The sequence below is a fragment of the Crocodylus porosus genome, unplaced genomic scaffold (genome assembly GCF_001723895.1).
Source record: "Crocodylus porosus isolate Cpor-Errol unplaced genomic scaffold, CroPor_comp1, whole genome shotgun sequence".
Classification (NCBI taxonomy): Eukaryota; Metazoa; Chordata; order Crocodylia; family Crocodylidae; genus Crocodylus; species Crocodylus porosus.
In genome coordinates, this window is record NW_017728916.1 from 13,976,520 (window position 1) to 13,990,090 (window position 13,571).

A 13,571-nucleotide genomic window follows, 5' to 3' on the forward strand; every position below is an offset into this window, starting at 1 on the left:
AGCCCCCGTGGCTGCCCTGCCCAGCCCCATCCCCCACCCAACCCCAGCATCCCAGCATTTTAAAAAAAAAAAAAAAAGCCCTGCACTCACCAGATGCAGCAGCAGTGACCATGGCTTCTAAGGGCTCATGGCAGAACCCCCATACACAGCGCAGGGCAGTGGGGGGCAGCAGGGATTGCCTCCCCCAACCTGGCACCCGCACAGCACCTGTAGTATTGCACAGCTCACCAGAGTACTGCAGGGCTCCACACTGTCCAGGAGCTGAGGTTGCCTGGGCTGAGCACTGCCGGCCTCTGGGTGATCGCTGGAACCACCCCAGCTCTGGGACACTGTGCAGCACCCTGCCAAGCCACACTGCACCCATGAGATGCGACAGCTGCCAGGTCAGTGCCAACTGGGGGGGCCAGTACCCTCTGCCCCGTGCTGTGCAGGGGGTCTCTGCTACAAGGCACCCCAGAGGCCCCATCACCACTGCTACAGCTGGTGAGTGCGGGGCTTTTTTTTTTTTTTTAAGTTTTGGGAAGCTGGGGCCAGACGAGACGGCCATGGAGGGGGCTGGGGGAGCAGGTCACTGCCGCCACACCCCCACTGCCAACTCTGCCAACACTGCCTGTTCAATTCAGAGGAGATTCAGCCCAATTTGGCAGACCACTCTCCAAAGCTTTTGGCCAAACTGAATCACTGTCCCTCCAAATCAGCTGAATCTAAACTGAATACTTGCTGCTTTGCACATATCTATACACACACTAGGGCTGTGCAAGCTTCGATCCCCGATTTGATTCAGCAAAGAATTGGCCCGATTCAGTGGCTGAATCTCCAAATCCAAATCAAATCAGAAGACCCTTTAATCTCTCTGAATCAAATCGGAACCCTCCAAAAAGATTCAGAGAGATTCTGAAAGAGTCAGGTATAGACACAGCTTTAACTGTTTTTTCTACATACCTCAAGGTACCAGAAAGCTTGTGAATGCTGTGATGCTGGGGCAGATGAAGTGTCCCACAGGAGCGTGGGTGGCTCCCCAGTGCATTCAGCAGCACACCTGAAGTGGACCAGAAGCACTTCTGGTTCTGCCAGGGAGCATGCACAGCTCCCCCATACACTCTCTGGCTTTGCAACTGGTTCTTTGCGGGTCTGGGGGAACACCTGGGGTCCCCCATGGCCAATTGCCAATTTGGGGGGGGCCAAGGGGCCCTCCATGCGCTTGGCGGAGAACCCACAAGTAGACCAGAAGTACTTCCGCGTTCACTGCCAAGCATGCGTGCCCCTCCTGCCTCCGCACACTCCTGTGGGATGTTCCATGTGCCCCAGCATTGCAGCATTCACAAGCCGCACCTGGTACATTGAGATATGTAGAAAAAACATTTAAAACTGTGTCTATGGTCAAATCACTGATTCTCTGAATTGGCAACAAATCTTCAGTTTTGGATTCAGCTGAATTGAATCAGGGACAGTGATCTGAACTGATGAATCAAATCACTGTCCCCGATTCAGGCCAAATCCTAATCCAAATCAGAATCAAATACAGCCTGTTTCACACAACCATAATACACACACACACATACGCATATACACACATATATATACACACACACACACACAAATATCCATCCATCCATCCAAGTCCCTAACAGCACAATCTTACCTTTTGAAACTTGTATCCAATTGCTATAATTTTCAAGGTCCTCCTAGTCTTTCAGTATGATGATTAATTTTAAGAAACACTAAGCCAAACTGGTCTACCTGAATCACTGAGTCCAGCCCCTGCAATCACAGGCAGCTATCTAAGATATGAAATTTTAAAAAAATCCCAAGAACATCCATGTCAGCTTCTCCTAATACATTATTACTTTCTTCTATAATACATTAATAGCCATCAATTCATTTTTCTGTATATAATCCAAAAATCCTGTAAGGTCTCCCAAACAAGTCAAATTTATTTATACATTTTCATCCATGAAAACTGCTGGAACTGCTCTACTTCAGTGGTCACCAACCAGTTGATCATACAGCCTCTGACAGTCGATCTCAGTCTGTCAGAGACTCCACAACTGGAAGCAGCAGGACACATGTGGCTGGGCTGAGCCATGCCCCCTGCTGCCCAGACTGGGCTGGGTGAGTGGGGTCAAAGCCCAGGCAACTTGTCCAGGAGATGGTGGGGGGAGGTATGGATCCTGGGGTGCCAAAAAGTGATCTTCATAAAAAGGTTGGAGACTACTGCCCTACTTGTTTCAAACTGCAGGTAACCCCCACTTAGTGCTCTTAATTGGTTCCTGAAAAACTGAGCATTAAGCAAAACTGAAAGTATCTGATGACCCAAGATGGCAACCACAATTGTTTTTAACGACCCAAGATGATGACCACAAGCGTTATAGCGAAACTCGCTAAGTGGAACCCGTGAAATTATATCAATGTAAAATAAGCATTAAACAGGGGTTAACAGAAGTACACAGAGGGAAATATATCACACACACAAGCTAAGGACAATATTTGGTATAAAAAGGAAATATGCTGCATTTCCTCATATAAAGCATGCCTCTGAATATAAACATGCACCCTTTTGATATTGAAGGAAGGAAAAAGCATCGTTCCTCAAGTGTAAGGTCCTCCAGGGCTGCAACCATTCACCAGGGCTGGCTCCCTCTCTTTGTGAGGGCCATAATAATTAACCTGGCCCCTTTCCCCACTGCACACACAGTACATGCACCCCAGGTCCACATTCCAAGCATGCAACTCTCTCCTCTGCCATCACACACAGCATGGTGAACCCATTTCTCCCCCGCTTTGTGTGCACAGTGCATGGAGCCCTGCTGCACATACAGGTAACCCTCGCCATTTGCAGGGAATACGTTCCCGTGATCCCTCAGAATGGCGAAATCCATGAACAGGGCACTGTGTGCATGAACGCAGTCTGTGTGCATGAATGCAGTACCCTTGACGGCTGGGGGGAGCACAGTTCTGGCAACAGGAGCCCAGCAATGGCAAGCATGGAGCTCCTGAGAAGCTCCAGTAACTGTTTAAATTGTATTTAAAATGCAGGTTCAGCATTTGCAAATGTTTGAAATCGTGAACACTGAACCCGCAAATACCGAAGGTTTCCTTTATATCACTGGCACACTGGCCTCTCCCACTATGCCACCCTGACAGCTGGAAGTGGAAACAGGGGAGAAGGAACTCTAAGACCCTACCCTAGCCATCTCTGCATCAAAAGAAGTGCCCATGTAGAATTGGGGCTATCAATTGGGCAGCCTTGTGCAATAAAATGCTTAATACTGAAATAGGTAAAAGATCTATGTTCTGGAGCAAAATACTGAAGAAGATAGTGAAATGTAAAGTGCAGTGATTTTGTTTACTTTTCATAAGCCAAGTACTGTTTCAGAATATCAGCAGCAAGAGTTCTTTCAAGAACTTTAAAAAGTTTATCTTTAGTTTTCTCTTCTTACAGGTTTGATCTGAATATGTGTAAAGTACTAATGAGCAATACATATTTAATCAAAACACATGCCACAAGCCAAAATTCAACGCAGTTAAAACTAGGATGGTTTAATGTGGTTTAAACCATGGGTTGTGTCTACATGAGCAGGGGCGTATGTTTGCAGCAGCACAAATTTGTGCTGACACTTTGTGCATTCCCTTGCTTGTGTGATTTGTAGTGGGTCCTGCTGCTCCATGTGCTGCACGGGGGCTGGCTAGGGCACAGGTTGTGACAGAAAAGGACTAGCCAGCAGGCAGCTCCCATCTTAAGGCATCTTATGCCCCTGCCAGCTGGGGAGAAGAACATGGAGACAGGAGAGCAAGTGCAGAGCCAGTCTGGAGGCATCCTGCTCCCCAGCCAACCGCTCCCTGCCCTGAGACACATGGAGCTCCCATCTTGAGGCATGCTGTGCCCCAATAGCAAAATTTGCCCCAGCATTGCAAATTAGCAGCACCATGAACAGCTTAACATGCAACATATGCAGTTCGTAGCAGCGTAATGAGGTTCACAGTACCACAAACTGCACATGTCCGTACTTCTGGATCCAGCTATGGTGGCCTAAACTGTTCGACCCAGTACTTTATTCTTCAGTCCACACTCGGGGTCATTAATTTGGAGGATGGCATTATCTGAACTGACACAGCACATTAGGATGTACCATATAAAGGTGTCAAAACCAAAATAGCATCCTTTTCCCACAAGTTGCAAAGAAAATCACCAGCATTAACATGAAGTGAGAACATTAAAATATATGCTGTCGTCAACACTTAAATAGTATCTCAGAGGGAAAGCAGGAGAAGAAATAAAGATCTGATGTTCTATACTCTTCTTGGGTACTCAAATATTTATGAAACCAGAAGGTAGAAAAATGGAAAAAACCTGATGTTCCAAAATATGCTACAAGAAAAAGATAGCTTAATTAGCAATTTGACTATTTAATCCTTATTATGTCATCTTCTCTTTTTGAAAGGGTAAACTGATATGAAGACAAAAGGAAAAAGACTTCAGCAAATATAAGTGCCCTTTGTCAATAGTCTCAATTCATAGTCCATTACATCTGATTATATTCTTCATGTCCAAAAATAAAAATGAACACATAAGGAATATATATTAGATTCTGATAAACAGACAACTGTAGCGTCTTGAGCATTTTTCTTGAATGAAAGCTTATTTTGTTTTTAAATAAGTTAATGCGAGTAAAACCAAGCCCATAAGATAATGGATGAGATTCTCACTTACCTGTATCAAGGATTCACTCAGCTTCATTTCATCTACCTCCAAAATAATATTTTTTATTTCTTCATAAGGCATACGGAAAGATCCTAGAAAGATTGCTGAAATTAAAAAGTAAGCTATTAAAACCAAAGAGGTCAAAATATAAATAATCATAAACTGAATACAGAAATAGCTCAACTCAAATTCAAGGCACTAACAAATCTAAGATTGTTCATTAGAAGGCTCCATGTGAGCAAAATTAATTGGTCTTCCCAACCATATTTCTATTTAAGATGTCCACATTTAAACTCACAGGCCAGATACTAATCTAACATTTACTGCTCTAAGTAATGGTAATAGTCAGTATGGCATTTACACTGCTTTTCTACATATGAGGTCTACTCTATAAATAAAAGACTTTCAAATGCATTGCTAACCACCCTTGTCCTGTTCACAAATATATACATATAATTTGAGCACTATATTGCTGAACATAATTTGTACCTGCCAGCACACAGCATTCTCTGAAGCAAGTCCTATGAGGATCTCAGGTCAACTATGTGACAGAATAAGCCCTCCTGGACAGTGTCCAAGAAGCATGACCTCCCAGGAGACAGTCTGGTGAAAACAGCAGCCACTTCTGGGTGACAGAAGAGGAGCAGGCAATTCACTGTACCTCTTACTGTAAGTACTCGTATATATATTTCTGTATATAATACAGAATCATTCCACAGTACAAGCCTCCAGATACTACAGTGTCAGATGTGGAAGGCACAACGTGCTGAAAGATCTAATGAAAGAAGTACCTGAAATGGCTGCTGCAGAGCCTATAAAACTGCAAGTATACCTCCCAGTATCCTTGAAAATCAAGGAGAATGCTGAAAATGGCTGGAAAGGGTTCAAACAGTAATTTCTGCTGTATATGAAAACCATAGGGGCAGATAAGTTAAAGGAAGAACTAAAGATGACTGTGCTCTTAACAGATATAGACAATGAAGAACTGGATGTGTATAATGCCCACCATACAGAGGGGGGAAAGGCTAAAGAGGAAAGCCTTACAAAAATAATTAAAATGTTAGAAGCTCATTGTGTTCCTAGAAAAAAAGTATTACTTGTATGTTTAGGATGAGAAGACAAATGGAAGGGGAATCAGTGCCATAGAACTAAAACTAAAGAAGTCAGTCCTGTGAATATGGAACACCACAGACAGCTTGTAACTATTGATAGTGTATATGTGTGTGTGGGGGGGGCACAATGTACAGATGTTCAGGATTTTTCTCCCAGAGCAAAAATGGCTGATCTGGGAGAGTTTTTTCTGGGAGATCAAATTGTATGCACTCTCTTCTCAAGCCACAGCACAGTCCTCAATCATCCCAGGATGTTTTGTTCCCTTCATCTCAGGAGACATGGTCATTCACTGAATTTTGGCTAACACTCTGCAGTCTGTGACACTCAATCAGGGCTGCCCTGTGCACTGCTGCCATCTGTGTCCAGACAGACTAAGGTAGTCTGAAAAGCATACTAAAATGTGTACACTGAGGCCCCCTGTCTGTGCAGTGTCAGCATTACAAGCTCTGTCCTTTTCAGGGGCTCAGTATGTGAAAGTTTGTTCAGGTGTCTCTAGATAAAGTTTTTCCCCCACAACCAAAACAAAACAAAACGAAAAAACCCTGGGATGATTCCCCCAGGGCATTTGAAATGTGTACACAACCAAAACCTTTCTCATTACAGACCAGATAATCCTGGGATGTTACAATAAAAAGGTCTGTGACTAACTGCTAAGAGAAAAAGACCCGATATCAGAAAAAGGCAATATGTATGTGTCAAGCTGCAGAACAAGCAGAAGCACAAGTAAAAAGACATATAAGAAAAGACAGAAAGTGCAATCACTAAACCAGCAAAAGAAAAGTCCACAAAATTTAAGCTGGACAAAAACAGTCACTTGGGAAACAATAGACAATGCAAGCATTGTGGCAACCAGTGTAAATATAGAAAGTGCCCATCATCCAGGCAGAAAAGCAGACACTATAATGAACTGAACCATTATACTAAAATATGCAAAGAAGGTAGGAAAATATATGCATTAAGTGTCGAAACACTCAAGTGTGGAGGAAAACTGTTCCTGAGTACACTTAAGGAAGAGCCCAATAACTAAGTATGTCCAATTAAAATGCAGACAAATGGCACTTATGCTACTGAGGCACAAGAAATTATAATCACAAAAAAATAAAATAGAAAAGTGCAGAGGGACCATAAAAGTGGAAGAATCTAATGTATCTATGAAACACTATAATGAATGGACCATTCCAGTTTTATGAGTGAACCCTTAGCACTTCGATACAAACATAAAACAATGGATCAAGTGTCCGCGATGGCACGCAGAAGAAAGCAGACAGTTTTAGGCTCATACACATGAGAGATACTTGGTCTTACTAGGAGGATGAATAACACACAGAAGTGGTAGTGAAGATGGAACTGAACCAAATTTGAAGCACAAACAGCATCATATGAAAATGTATTCAGAGGAAAGAGGTATCTTCCTAATTATGTACAAATTGGGTCGTGGGGAGGGGAGCAAGGCAGCTGGGGACAGAAAAGCCGCACAGGGATCTCTTAGTGGCTGCTCAATCCACACTGTCCCAGTGGGGACGAGGAGATCCTGGTGCAGCCCTGCTGTTCCCAGCTGTGCTGGGTGTTGCCTGCAGGGCTACAGCAGCCCTCCGGGAAGGAAACAGGGCAGAAGTTTGAGCCCGCAGTCTGCCCCTGTACAGATCTGGGGGTGCAGGTCCCTCCTTCCCCCGATAGTGAACAACATGGAGTGTCTGGCATCTCCATGTGTCGCTTTCCTTAAGGCGATGTGGAGCCAGCTGGGAACTCCCAACACCTCTCCACTGGTGGCTGGAATGCCTGGTCAGGGGCACGTGAAACCAAGGCAGTTCTAGCAGCCATTAAGGGAAGCTGCACATGGAGGCGCTGACCGGACACTCCATATACTGCCCCGATACTGTCTGCTCCTCCAGCCCCCAGCCAGCTTCCACCCCAGCCCTGCCCTGCAACCCCCAGACCCCTGCAAGCCCCACTTACCACTTCACAGCCTCTAAGACTAAAGTGAGCCTGACCTAAGCCTTGCAACCGACTAAAAGCCACAGGCTCCGCCCTTTCCCTCCCCCTGCCATTTTTGCAAACAGCTCGTGCAGGCTGGAACTCTACTAGCCAGCAGAGCTCTTTACAAAAGGGGGAAATCCATGGGTTTCTCTGCTAAAAAAGAAAATCCACATTTTCTCCGATAAAACCAGGGAATCTGTGGTTTTCTCCATTTTTTCTGTGGGAAACTGAAAACCTGGCTCCCTGCTGATGACAATAATTTGCCACCACACATTAAGAATGACTGAGAAAAAATCTGAATGTTGCAAGAGCTAACAACCTTAAACTGAATAAAGACAAATGTCAGACAACAGAAATAACATATTTTAGTCAGCAGCTGACCTCAGAGGGAATTTTACTTGATGACTCAGATTCAAGCAATACTGAACATGCCAAAACCTGAACATTAAAAAGGAATTCAAACATCGCTATGAATACCAAATTATGCCCATAAGTTTATCCCTAACTACACAGCTCACACAACTCATTTAAGGCATCTTTTCTCCAAGAACATGGCATAGGCCTGAATGCCAGAACATGAAAGTGAATTTAATAATCTAAAACACGTATTAGCAGCATTTCTCTTGTTATGTTTTTGACCCCTTAAAAACATCAAAATCTCCAAGAATACCTCCAAAAATGAACTATGAGCACCTATTACAGTGTCATGAAATTGATTGGTTGCCAGTCTCATGCATCTAGAGATATGAGAGGTAAAGAAAAGTTATACACATAAATTCAAAGACACTCCTGACCTGGCTTATGGACGTGCAAGAATTGACGACTTACTGCATGGTTAGAGATTCACTGCACAAACAGATCACAAGCCACTGACTGAAATATTAAGGAAAAGGAAAAAGGAAAAGGAAAAAAGGAAAAGGAAAAGGGTCTTGGAGATGCACAAAGATACAGCAACTACTTTTGAAACTACAGAAGTATGACATGACCCTGGAGTTCCAACCTGGACACCATTTCAGTTTCAGTAAAATACTATCCATCAAACACTGCAAAATCTGATGGTCTGGAACAAACCTTAACCATACATGTGAACATGAAGAAAGCATCATGCTATATAACTCCAGGCATTTCAGATGAACCGGTAATGTAAACAGCCAAAGATGAAACATTGCAAGGAATAAGACAAACAATAAGGAGGGAAAAAATAATTTCCCATTTCACAGTTTCAATATAAAAATGAACTATCAGTCATCTCAGGAGTACTCATGAAGGGTAAACAGATTATGATTCTTCTGGTGATGAGAAAAAAAATTAGAACAAATATGTGAAGGACATCCAGGAGTGACCAAATCAAAAAGCAGAGCCAGACATCAGGGGTGCATCATTTTTTTTTGCTGATACCTGTAAATGATTATTAACCAGCCATATCAGCTGATACCGATCCAACAGCTAATATGCAGCCTGGCAGCTTGGAGAATAGCATCTGGCTGTTAAGTATATGAGTGGAAGGGGTGAGGAGCATGGGGGAAGAGAGGAAATTAAGGCCCCATGGCAAAAGAGGGAATGGGGCTGGGGCTGCCCAGCCAGGGCAGAGGAGGGTATGGGACAGAGACACAGGCAGTTTGTCCAGGAAGCCCAGCTCCCCGCCGCTGCACACACCCCTGGGCGAGACATAGTGGGTATGTGCCACCCCTATCTGCGCACAGGGTGAAGGCAGGCTGCCTACTACACGCTGCACCAGCTTCTTCCCAGCAAGGGGCCAGGACCAAGGCTATGCTCAGGACAGAACATGGTGGCACTGGGAGAGGGGGGTATGGGGTGGCTACAGGGAATTTTGGGGTGGCTGTAACTCTGTCCTCTGCCCTACCCCACCCCTGCTGTGCAGTGCCTGCCCCATTCCAGCACCCCTGCCTACCCCACCCCTGCTGTGCAGTGCTCCAGCCCAAGCCCCACTCCCGCCACCACCATGAGGGCCTCAATCTGTCCCCCCATACCCTTTCCCTCCCCCATTCCCCTTCCCACCACAGTCTTACTCACTGGACGTTGCTCTCCAAGCTGCTGGGCTGCATTCCTGGCCTGCATGCATGCTGTTGCTGTGCACATGCATGCAGCATTTAACAGTAATAGTTTTATAGTGGCTTCAAAGAGTACTACAGTATTGCGGCCTGTAATGAGTGAATGTGTTCCAAGTACGTGACAGAGAGAGACGACCTAGGAGGCTGGTCTGACCTAAGACCATGAGCCTAAGGGTACCTTCCAAAGTCAAGCACTGAGAGATTTTTGTGTAGAGAGGCATCAGGCATGGGCCTCCGGGAGGCTTGAAGGCTGACCCCAAATAGTAAAGTTGTTATACTCTAAAAGAAGCTATGTTTAAAAAAAGTCTCACCCACTGCTTCTACATGTGGTACTGGCTCCCAAACCTGAAGGAAAGGCCTAAACATTTACTACAGAAATACTATTTCTCCCACTATAAGGACTGGAGAAACTTCAAAATAATTTTACTACATTCTGATCTATTACAGAATAGAATAATAGAAAATTAGGGACATCAAAGCTAGGTACAGATATTCAAAAAGCACAAGTTATGTGTTTTTTTGTAAGCGGCGTAGTTTTGATCGGTAGCACACAGAACATACATTTGTACTTTGGTGGAGGGGGGCAAATCTTAGACTGGGTTCCACCACTTTTAAACCAGTCCATGTGTGCTGAACTTCTGCTCGGTTAAGAGTACAGATCAGTTTCCAAATACTTATATGAGTTCAAAGTGCGCAGCTTATACCTGGCCCAGGAGGTCATCTAGTCCAACACCTTGTTCAAAGCAGGACCACTCCCAGTGAGATCATCCCAGCCAAGAGTCTGTCTAGTCAGGTCTTAAAACCTCTAAAGATGGAGATTACACAATCTCTCTGGGTAACCTGTTCCAGTGCTTAGTACCCTCCTTGTAAGAAAGCTTATCCTAATATCTAACATAAATTTCCCTTGCTGCAACTTAAGACCATTGATTGTTCCTTGTTCTATCATCTGCCACCACTGAGAACAGACTAGGCTCCATCCCTTTTGGAAGTACCCTAAAGGCAGTTGAAAGCTGCTATTAAATCCCACCTCAGTGTCCTCTTCTCCAGACTAAATGAAACCCAGCTCCCTTCAGCCTCTCCTCAGAAGTCATGTGCCCCAGTCCTCTAACAATTTTTGATACCCTCTGCTGGACTCTCTCCAATTTGTCCACATCCTTTCTGTAGTGGACACAGCCCAAAACTGGACACAGTACTCCAAATATTGCCTCAACAGTGCTGAACAGAGGAGAAGAATCAGTTTCCTTGATCTGCTGGCAATGCTCCTACTAATGCAGCCCAGTATGCCATTAGCCTTCTTGGCAACAACAGCACACTGTTGGCTCACATTTGGCTTATTGTCCACTAACTCCCAAGTCCATTTCTGCTGAGCTGCTGTTCAGCCAACAAGTTCCCAGCCCATACCGGTGCATGGGATTGTTCCATCGTAAGTACAGGACATTGAATATGTCCTTATTAACCTCATGAGATTTCTTTTGGTCCAATCCTCAAATTTGTCAGTCTCTCTCTGAATCCAAGCCCTACTCTTCAGCATATCTACTACTCCCCCTAGCTTGATGTCCTATGTTATGGAAAAGCAATGCTCAGGTGAAATTCAAAAGAAAATAAAAAACAAAACAAATAAAAGATAAATATGGGTTAAGAGTTCTGCAGAACAGCAGTACCCAACACTGATTTTTTTGGGGAGGTGGGGAGGAAGGGGAGACAACAGTAAGGAGAATGAAATGAGAAAGCTTATACACAGTTAAGCTTATACATAAGGAAATTTGCTTGTATATCCAGTAAACAATTTAATGTTACTTACACAGATTCTGTGCTGTTTTTCCATCCAAGATTCTCAGTTCTTTACCTCTTTTCTTTGGCATAACGATTTTCTTTTCCTCCATGTCTTCTACTGCCCTCGTAGCTGTAAATGTACATATATATGAGCTGATGATTCACAAATATAGTAAATTTAAACACATTTATTTCAGACAATTTATAAAAGATATACTATATTATAATATAGTACTATACATCTAAAAACCTTTCCCATCTGACCCTATCAGTCAGATGTTTTATTCACTTTAAAAGAAAACAAAGGTGCTACCTCAATATATTTGAAGACTTTTAAACAAGGAAACATACATTCTGAAGCACAGAAAAACCATGTGCGATTGTGAAACAGCAAAAGGACAAAGCATGGTTTACAAACTTAAATCAATAGGCAGCTGACTAATAATTGTGCTATTGCAAAAAAATATACATCTATATATAGACATACATGTAGGTGGGGATGGACTGAAGTGGTTGGTTTATTTTTTTCTAGTTTTCCTTCATTCCAGTATCTTCAGCAATATAGTTCTGATTCAAAACCAGCTCAAAGCAGATGAGTGCCATCTACTGAAACACTAATATCTGCTATATCATTCTGAAGGCTTCTCAGCAAAAATAGTAAAACAGTTCTGTTTCTGACATCTGATTATGCTTTAAGATGATTATTATATGTATTTTAAATATTTAAATAAATAAGTAGCCATTTTATTTCAAATAATAAAAGAAATTCAAGTTTTGTTTTGTTTTTTTACCTAACTAAACATATTAAATATTTTCCTGGCACTTTCACAAATGTCAATTAAATCAATCTTAAATCTACAAAGTTGTAGTATTGTTGTTTCCTAAGCTACAATTATACATGTAGCACTTCTGCTTCAGTGAAAATCTGATTTCTTTGAACCACTGATTAGCCACTGGAAACCAAGTGAAAGGAAGCTTTAAGCAGAGGGCCTATTGCTTTGTTATCACACTTCCATTTCTTTTATTTCTCACTTCTGCCATACCATTGTAGGAAACATATGTTCCACTCACTACCGATTTAAACTATGCCACTTACAGAAAACAGTGTAACTTTAAGATTTTACACACACACAAAACACTAATACATAGAGACCAGACTAACATACCTTAAAACTAAGCATTTTTTCTTCTTATGTATGAACAGTCATTTCCTCCAAGCATGAAACTACAAGAATGTACTCAGCTGCAGTCTAAATTGCACACCACATTCACACTGTATTGTTCATCATTCTTGTGTCAGAGATAAGAACAACTTCAGCTCCCAACACTATCTCTTGAACTGGACACCACATTCTTTAGTAAAGTAAGCCATTTATTTTTTGCAAAAAAAAAACTTACACCTTTTGGCCCTTGACTTCAAGGAGTGAAATCTTGGCCCTTTAAAAATCAACTGGAATTTTGGCATTGATTTCAATGGGATCATAATTCTATTTCCAAAGTTCAAAATTAAGTAGGGAGAAGATCTACACTAAGTTTAATTATAAAGGTTTATCTGTCTTTTTTCCTGTATAAAGCATACAAATCAACTAACTCACTCTATAGACAAGAGAGTTTATTCAATGTTTTTATTTTATTTATTTATCTATTTTTTACACATGCATCTAAAACAACAACAATGAACTGAAATAAAATCTGAACTCAGAAATATTTTTGACAATCAAGATTTGTTATGTTAGGAGTAATTTGCTCCTATTAAAATTATTGAAAAAATATAGCCCATTCAGACACTAATACTCCAAAGCATTTTAAAAGATAATACATTACCAAGGTTTTCAACCTTTTTTGTTTGGTGTACCTCCAGCAGCTGGTCAAGAAACAGGGAGTACCCCAGCCGATCAACAAGCGGGTAGGGGTGGAGGGTCCCCTGTGTGCAG

General features: G+C 42.6%; 1 protein-coding gene across 2 annotated transcripts in view; it reads right to left on the bottom strand.

Annotated features, from left to right (window-relative positions):
* The window catches only part of DIAPH2 (diaphanous related formin 2), a 686,654-nt gene that overhangs the window by 490,523 nt on the left and 182,560 nt on the right, over positions 1–13,571 (bottom strand). For both annotated transcript variants that reach the window (XM_019536467.1, XM_019536466.1), the window contains 2 exons: positions 11,666–11,767; positions 4,712–4,806 (listed from right to left, as the gene is read on the bottom strand). In XM_019536467.1, the coding sequence (XP_019392012.1) occupies positions 4,712–4,806; positions 11,666–11,767 (197 nt within the window). The remainder of the gene's footprint in view (positions 1–4,711; positions 4,807–11,665; positions 11,768–13,571) is intronic.